At 54.1% G+C, this 9137-nt stretch overlaps 1 protein-coding gene across 1 annotated transcript in view; it reads right to left on the reverse strand.

Moving 5' to 3' along the window:
- SCD5 (stearoyl-CoA desaturase 5) overlaps nucleotides 1-6623 on the reverse strand; it is a 126242-nt gene extending 119619 nt beyond the window's left edge. The window contains exon 1 of the mRNA XM_040966868.1: nucleotides 6371-6623. Coding sequence (XP_040822802.1) covers nucleotides 6371-6623 — 253 coding nt within the window. The remainder of the gene's footprint in view (nucleotides 1-6370) is intronic.
- Nucleotides 6624-9137: the final 2514 nt, after the last annotated feature.

Genomic DNA, 9137 nt, shown 5'->3' on the forward strand with positions numbered 1-9137 from the left:
CATGGTTGACATTATAAATAGGTGGTGAATTTCACATAACAGTGACACAGGAAGAAAACACACTTAAACCTGAATTCTGACTTCTACCCATGTCTCTCTTGGTGTCCAAGTTCACTTGAAGCTGGATTTATTCTCTCCCATTTCAAAGGCAAGAAAGCAGACTTCTAGTGGCATACCCAACCACTGCTACCCTGGCAGCACCTGTTAGGCATATGAGCCACAAAGACTCCATGCTGTGGCAATGAAGCCATCCTGTCCTACCCATCTTCCCCACTTGAACTTCCAGTGGTCCACGGATTAGCCACAGACTGTTTAGTTCCCCGGACCTCACAGCCAGCACCCACCTCTCTGGCAAGTTGCTTCCTTCCTGCAAATAAACCACACCTGCTGGGAGGAGCTGGTGAGGGGCCCCCTCGAGCAGGGCTGGAACACCCTTTTCTGAAGTAAACACTGGAGGTAAGGCGACAGAGGTCTCACGGCTTCATGGTTGTGTGCATCTCAAGATAGGGTTCACCATGGACAAGATCAGTGCCCAAGTGTCCCTAGAGAGAACCTCTTCCCTTGTCATTCAGTTCCAGGAAGCCTCCCCTGCCAACCACAATGTTCTGTGCTCAGAGTAACCTCTCTGGGAGGGATACTCATCAATGCATTCAGTACCCCAGCGGCCCCTTCAGGCCAGGTGAGAAGGCACCAATTACTAGGGACTCATCCAGGGAGCCCCCAACCCAGATGACAGTGTTCTGTTGCAGCCACTCCAATGACAACTCCCGTGGACACTCCAGTCAACAGTCAGGAGCTGAATGACCCATGGTGACCCATATCTTCCTGTGGTTTCACGGAGGACAGGCACTGGATTCTGGGAGGGAGACCTGGGGACGCAGCTGTTGGGAGGAGTCTGTCTACCCTAGGTTGAACTCAGACTTCAGGAAGCTGCAAGCGGCCCCTCTTTCATCTTCCACACGATGCCACTGTAACTCTCTGGGCTGACTGCCAACAACTCTGGCAACCACCTTGTAATCACAAGAATGCTAACTGGGACAAGGCCACCAGGGACAGAATCAACACCTGCTCTTGGGTGACATTCCTAAGCCATCACAGAAGTGCCCCACGTAGAACACATCAGTGAAATGAGACCCATCCCTCATCATTGAAGGTATCTGAAGCCAACAGCATCCCTACAAAACATGTTTCGCAGGAGGCCACTGCTGTAACAACAGTTTAAGCCTCTACCGGAGATACCAGTACTCCACTTTGGCTTGAGTACTGGATGCTCTGCTTCCAATTCTGCTCCCTACCAATGCACCAAAGGCAGTGGATAAAGGCCCAAGTATTTGGGCTCCTGTCACCCCCATAGGTTCCTGGCTTTGGCCTGAACCAGCCAGCCCTGGCTACTGTAGCCATTTGTGGAATGGACCCAGGACAAAAGATCTATTGCTCTCTGTTTCTCTCTTCTCCCCTAACCTCCCTCCCTCTCTGTTGCTCTGCCTTCCAAATAAATAAATAGATCATATTTTAAAAAATTTTTGGCTTCCCAGTTCTGGGACAGGCAGCCCATCCTCTCACCGTCTCACCGGTACTAGTTCATCAGTTAAATAGACAAGCCCAATTCCCAAGTGCCGTGCGGCAGGGACTCCTCGTTATTTTTCCTGAGCTCTCTTCATGGGAATAAAATTAATTTTCTAGCCCATGAATTAAACATTGCTGCTGGCAGCCGAAAGATTTTAGCCATGGCCCTTTCTGCTGGCGAGAGAATGTTCTAAAATAAGGAGTCAGAGGGGTAGAGGGAGAAGTCGAGGGGAGGTGGCCATTAAAAGGAAGAAAATGCAGAAACCCAGCTGTGTCGGGGCTTCCACTGTCCCCTCAACCCTCCCCATCCTATTCAGTGGTCCTCATGGGCCTGCCTTCTCGCCAACTCTGTAACAATATCAAAAAATAAAATGAAATTTTAAAAATACTGCCAGAGCTATGGTGCCCTTTTACAGATCTATCTGGCTTTTCCAAGCAGTGCTTATAAATTTTAAGCAATCCAGAGAGCTCAACAAAAGCAAGAACTGAGACATCACAGCAAGGTCATGATCAAATATTTGGATTTAAAAAGTTGTGCCTTGAGCCACAAGGGCTCCAATGGCAGGCAGAAGACAAAGCCAGTGCAGGTTCGAAGCTCAGCCTCCCTCCCCCCTACACACCCCCTGCCTGGGACATTTGCAATCCTAGCAGCAAGCATTGAGAAAGTGGCAAGCACTTGAATGTGTGCCTCATTTCAGAAAGCAACCATCAGCCCAGGATCACTGTCCCAATTCTGCAGCCGAGGAAACCACAACTCGCACACTGCCAGGGGACAAGTGTGGAGCTAAGCTCATTGTCAATGCCAGCAGGATTCTAGCCCCGGCTCCTGCAGCTGCACTCCTCATGCCATGATCACAGTGCAGTCTCCAGTGACCTTGACCATTCTTGTGGTGGTGGTGGGATAGAACCTGAGTTAACTATGTAGACATCAACCCACTTCCACACTTGTCAGGACCACTAACCCAGCAAAAGCACTCTGGATTCTCACTGGTTTTGCTGCCTTCCAGCCTTGGGGACTGCTCTTAGTACTCACCCATTAAAAACCCAAGAACCTCAGCAGCAACAGGCTGGGAGTTACAAGGTTTAAAAGGAAGAGGCAAGTACCGTGTAAAGTTTTTAGGAGTTGAAGTGAGCATTAAAGATTTCTTTTAAATGACAACTCAAGGGAACCGGAAGGGAAGGAAAACTAATCAAAACGGAGGCCCAAAGAGAGTCGGAGACACCGTCTGGCCCTCTTTCTCCAGGACTGTGCTGGGCTCAAAGAAAACACAAAGACCTTGAGTGGCCAGCTGAACAAAAAGACCCAAGGATCTTTGGGTGGAAAAGAGGAAGCCTGAAGGGGAAAAGCGGGCCACGGGGGAGGGAGCGGGGACAAAGGGAACAATCTGCATCTTCCTTCAGGTACGCAGAGAAAAACACCCTTGTTTCCAAAGCCCATGCAATGTTTTCCACGCAGGACAGGCATAAAGCCCACTTCCGAGGCAGCTTCCTGCCACAGCAAGGCCTTTGTTTCCCGTGCTACTGAAAGAAAAAGAGCTGGTATGGTGACAGTTAATCCCTACCTAACGCCAGCCAGGGGACCAGCCACTGCATTGAGTGACTTCCAAGCATCAGCTCATCCTCCAAATTGTACTACCACATGCCCACTCTAAAGGGGAAAACATCATTTGTCATTTGTCCAGGGCCAGGCAAGGAGAGCAGGGAGTCTTGGCTCAGATGTAACTTTCTGATGAGCCTTGCTTACGTGGGGCGGGGCAGGGGCGGGGAACGGGGAGGCCAGAGGGAAGCCAGAAACCCAACAGCCTGAAGGACTCCATGGAAAAGATGCCTGTCTCTGGTTGTACACACAGGTTCCTCCCTGCCAAAGGGAGATGGCTGGCCTGGAGGACCAGGCCCTCCCACACCCATCCCCTGACCTCACAGACTCGCCCCCACCCTCCTGGCTGCTTTGCTAACCTCTGCCCCTTCTCCCTGCTGCAGCCCACCAAGGATGGTGCAGATACTCAGCATGCAGAGGGTACCCCACAACCCCATTTCTGCCTAAACTGGGGTGACGAGTGCCCTGGGGCAGAAGATCAGGACAAGTGACATCTCACCAGGAACCAGGCAGACTGCCACTTGGCGTACTTAGTGCTGGCACTGAAGCTGTCTTGTAAGGGGTCTGGGGTGGGAGGAGCCAGATGCCACTATGGGGGAGCACTGAGACAAGCCAGACAGGGAGAAACCAGAAAAGTCTGTGACGTGGACAGAGGCAGCTTGGGGGAGTCAGGGCAAGGCTCCCCCGGGAAGCAGCCCCAGATGACCCATCTTCAGGTGGTCACTCCGCACTCCATTCACAAGCTCACTAACTGTCCCATTGGACCAGACACTTTTGGAGCCAGCCAGTTTGTGAGCTCAAGGCTGTGGTTCAAGAGGCTTTCTCAGGCTGCAGCTGCTTTCTGTCCGTGACTCTCAGAAATTCACCCTGAGGCCCTGGGGCCACCACAGGTCATCTGTCCCCAAAGCTGCAGGCTCAGAAAGCAGGGAGACTGGGAGGAAGGCTGGTGGAAACCCCCCAACCCCAGGGGCAATCACAGAGAGGCGGAGGGAGCCAGGCAGACCATCTCCATGAATCTTTCACACACCCTTTCAGAGGGCGAGAAGGCGAGGCACTGCATGGATGCCTCATTTTGGGGGCAACATCACCTGGTGGAGGGTGACAAGCAGTGGGTGGGTTCGGCCCACTTCCTGCCCAACTCAGCTCCCTGGCACAAACTGGGCTCTAACACTAAACAAAACCAGTGGGGACGGTAGTTTAAAAAAAGGGGACGGTTGGTGGTGGCCCAAGGCCCTTGAGTGTGAACAACTCTGGGTCAGCAGGTCACCTGCCCCTTCCCACATGCTCCCCAACCGATGCCATCCACATGGGCTCTGATGGGTGTCTGCACACCTCCCTTTGGAAGAAGCCCAGCGGCTGGAAACATTGAAGCCAGGGGCCCAGACTCCCAGGCCTGGATGTGGGAGCGACACCATCCAGCACTATGTGCTCTGTTCCTCCTTTCTGTAGAGGATGAAGGGAGGGAGGCAGCCAGGAAGAGTACCAAAGCAGCTGTGTAGCTGGGCAGGACAGCTCCACATCTGGCAGCAGCACCCAGAGAGGGCAAAGCCGGTTCTTGCAGCAACCGACTTCTCAGCGAGGGGCAAGGGGGAAACCAGAGGATCAAGCAAGGTGTCCCCTGGCCAAGGTCTTTCAGCACAAGACTGTATAAAGGAAACAGCAAAGGCAGAGGTGACGTTGACCAGCCTGGAGAGCCGGGGCATCAGCAGCCTGTGGCTCCTGGACAAACCCCAGGGTCTTCGTGGCGTGCAAAGCTGCCTGGCCTGGAGGCTAGAGTGTGCCAGGCATGTAAGACGATATTTTAAGTGTTCACTTCAACTTGAGCCCTTGCTTCTGAGCCCTGAGTTCTCACGTTCTCTCTCTCTCTCTGAATACCACAGCACAATTCCCCCAGAGGTTCCTGAGTGTCTCTGCAAATGTAGGGGAGGGAGGAGCTGCAGACTCGGGCTCTGGCCAGAGACAGCTTGGGGCTGCCGTGGAGAGTTCCTGCCAAGTGCCTGCTGGCCACACATCACAGAGCTCGACCCTTTGGAAATGAGTCCAAGGAAGGCGGGCCAAGACTTAGACCAAGGCACAATAAAGATGGGAGAAATAAGAGAACAAGAAAGGGAAGATGAGGCAGGAGTTCTGGGGAGTCCTTACAGGCTTTAGGGAATGACCAGCCTGCAGTGTGCCCTGCCTGGGCCACACTCCCGAAGTGGATGCAGGGAACCCAAGTCCTATTATCTACCCAGGCATCTGCAGCTGGCATCCTGCCCACTAGGATGCTGGTGGAGGAAGGTTTTCTTTTCTTCCTTCCTTTTTCCCCTCTGGCAACAGAAGCAGGTGGTGTATATCTCCCACCTCTGTCCATAGACATCTCTTTAACTGGGGTTAAAGGCTCTTGGTGGTTCATCTCCTTACATCTGGAACCCTGCAGGACAATGCCGGTTGGTGCCTTTCGTCCTGGCTACTGCAGGACGTCCAAGCCCTGACTGAGGAAACCAAGGGCCGACCGTTGGAATCCCTGAACCACTGGGGTGGATGGTCGGTACTGCAGAGTCCTTCCCTGAAGTCGGGAGGGATGTGGGGTACAAGGAAGGAGAGTGACAGGAAAGCCACAGGTATGGAGCAGACGCAGATGGCCCCAGTGGGACTTCATGGTCGGGGCAGAACTCTCTGGTCCGGGGCTCAGTTTGCCCCAAGAAACTTCTGCGGCAAAAGGAAAAAAAAAAAACTATCATAGAAGCAGGCACAGACAGGGATCTTGGAAAAGCAAGAGGAGACCTGGTTTCTGCCCCCTTATCCCCACCCCCGGGGCGCGCGACAACCAGAACTCTATCGTGTGCTAGCCATACCCTACCCAACCCCTTCCCTTGCTGGTCCTAAGGTCTGTGGCCCGTGGCGGGGGCTGGAGAAATCGGGACGCCACCACAGCGCTGCCCTCCCCGAGAACCCGATTCCGCCGCTGCCTAGCAGCCCCCTGTGCGCGCCTGGGCGCACGGAGCGGGGCGCCGCAGGACTCCAGGACCCTCCTGACACCCACCGGAGCCGGCCACTGCGCCGTCTCGGGTCGCCTACCGGCGCCTGGGAGCACAAAAGTTAAAGCCATTACACCTGATCCCAAAGACCTACTTCTCCCAGCGGGCGGGTCTCTGGATGCCCAGAGGACCCGGGGCTCGCGCGAGCAGCAAAGCCGCAGGTGCAGGGGGTGCGCGCGGGACTTACTCCAGAGCAGAGTGAGCGGCTTGGCTTTGGGGATAAGCAGCAGCGAGTACAAGGCCCCAAGGTGCAGCAGGCTCATCAAGAACACGTTCCTCCAGACGATGTCCTGCTGCTGCCGCCGCTGCCCGCGAGCCTGCGGCTTCTCCAAGCCATGGTTGTCTCCGTTGCCGTTGCCGTCACCGCTGGCTCGCACCGGGAGCTCCTCCTCGGCATCGCAGAACGGGGTCTGTTCCACGTCAGCAGCCGGACCCGGCATGGCTGGGACAAGCTGAGCGCTTAGTCTGAGCGCCGCACTAAGATGGGACCAAGGGGGTCGCGCTTTTCAGTCCGGCTATTCCGCAGCGCCCCGCGCTCTCCTTCGCAGCGCGGCTCCGCGACTCTCTCCGCCCGCGTGCCGCGGCTCACAGTGGCCTGGGGCTGCCCAAGAGGCTAGTCGGCATCTGTTGCTGATTCTTCCCCTAGGCACTGCAGGGCCGAACTGGCGGGGAACAGGAGGAGGGCGCGCGCGCGGGGCGGGCGGAGCGCAGGCAGGGGGTGGGCGCGCGTGGCGCCAGTGGCGCGGGCGGGAGCAAGACCTACATAGCTACAACCAATCAGAGCCGTCCGTGGAGCTCTCAAAGAGAAAGGCGGTCGCCTGGCCCCGGCACCCAGGCGCAAGAGAGCTCGGGGCCGGAGTGGGAGGGAGACCCCAACAACCCCCAGGAGTGGTGAGGGAGCAAGGCGGCCCGGAGTACTATCTAGGGCCAGGGGAGTAGGTTTTTCTCTTCTTCCACCTACCCTCCAATACCCTTGAAAACGCCTTTCTCCCCCCTTTCAAGCCGCCGGTCACCCGTGTTGAAGAATGGTAAATATTTGCCCAAACAAGTCAAGTTAGGGCCTAACCCACAAAGAACATCAGAATCCCCGTATCTGCAGTTGAGAGAGACCCCTGACCTCGGGTCTGAGCCAGTGGAGAGATGGCTGTCTGGCTATACAGTGGGTGTTCAGACTCTCTGTAAGGCAATGACAAGGGATTGGGGTCTGCCGCAGACTCAGTTCCCACCCTCACCCCCCGCTTGTCAGTGTGTGTGTGTGTGTGTGTGTGTGCATTTATGTGCTCCTCAGTCACCAGTGCACCCCTGGCTAGCACCGCGAAGTGAGAATCGCCCAGAACGTTCCAAGAAAAAAAATATGAAAATCTGTGGCTACAGGGTTCTTCCCACCACCAGAAGTGGATTGAGAGCTGTTGGGAAAGAGCCCCTGCTGCACAGAAATGCCCTGAGCAAGCCCGGCTGCACCTGCCAGAGTGGCTCAGAAGGAAATGGGCCCAGGCCTGCAAGCCCCTAGACTCCAGTATTCTTTAGAGAAAGGGAGAAACAGAGAGGTCTTCCACCTGCTGGTTTACTCCCCAAATGGTGGTGTGGAAGCCAGAGCCAGAAACTGGTTTCCCATATGGGTGCACAGGCCCAGGCACTTGAGCCATCTTCTATTGCTTTCCCAGGCACATCAGCAGCAAGCTGGGCTGGCAGTGGAGCAGCCAGGACTCAATTCAGCATTCAGACGGCATGCAAGCATTGCAGGCCCAGGGCTCAATCTGCTATGCTGCAGCACTGGCCCATGAGTTCCACTATTCACTCACTGTGGCCCGATCTAGCTCTCCAGCTACAAATTTCTTTCTCTGGGATCCAGTTCCCCACCAATGCACCTAGGAAAGCAGCAGAGGATGACTCAAGGTACTTGGGCCCCTGCCAGTCATGGGAGATGCAGCGTAGGTCCAGTCTCCTGGTTTCAGCCTAGTCCCCACCCCCAACCCCGCCAGTTATGGCTATTTGAAGAGCAAACTCGCAAATGGAAGATCTGTGTCTCTCTGCCTCTCCCAGTCTCCCTTGTCACTTTGCCTGTCAAGTAAATAATTGAGGCTCAATTTGCCCACCACCAAGCTGCTTTATGTTTCTATTAGTTTGATTGCTCTAGAGGTTGCATCTAATTAAGATTGGACAGGGTTTGTTTTTTGCTGCTAGCTTAGCTTATTTAATGCCTACCTAAGTTTTACTGTGTATAAGATTTAAAAAAAATTTTTTTATTTGAAAGGCAAAGTTAAAGAGAAAAGGAGGGACAGAGACCTCACATTCACTTGTCCACTCCCCAAATGGCCCCAATTGCTGGAGCTGGGCTGGTCTAAAGCCAAAGCCAGGAGCTTCTCACGTTGTGTACAGGGGTCCAAGGACTTGAACACCCTATGCTGCTTTCCTAGATACATCAGCAGAGACAGTTCCAGCTTGGAACTGGAACAACCAAGATCAATCTGGTGCCCATATGGGATCGCTAGTGCTGCAGGCAAAGCCTTAGCATACCAGGCCACCATAGCAGCCCGAATTTTCTTCTTTTTGAACGTATGCATCACATTTTGTTTAGCCATTCATCTGTTGGACATGCACACAGGAACTCCAATATAGACCCTTCCTTCCTTCCTTCTTCTCTCTTCTAAATATTTATTTTTTAATTTTATTGGAAAGTCAGATTCACAGAGAGGAGAGACACAGAGAAAGATCTTGCATCTGCTGGTTCACTCCCCAAGTGGCTGCAACGGCCAGGAACTTCTTCCGGGTGTGCCATGTGAGTGTAGGATCCCACACTTTGCGTTGTCCACTACTGCCTTCCTAGGTCACAAGCAGGGTGCTGGATGGGAAGTGCAGCAATCCCCATATGGGATGCCAACTCTTGAAGGTGGAGAATTAGCCTGTTGAGCCACAGTGCAGGCCCTCAGAATTCAGCATTTTTATTTACAGCA

Source organism: Ochotona curzoniae, unplaced genomic scaffold (assembly GCF_017591425.1).
Source record: "Ochotona curzoniae isolate NIBS_2020 unplaced genomic scaffold, NIBS_Ocur_1.0 scaffold_4506, whole genome shotgun sequence".
In the NCBI taxonomy this organism is placed as follows: domain Eukaryota; kingdom Metazoa; phylum Chordata; class Mammalia; order Lagomorpha; family Ochotonidae; genus Ochotona; species Ochotona curzoniae.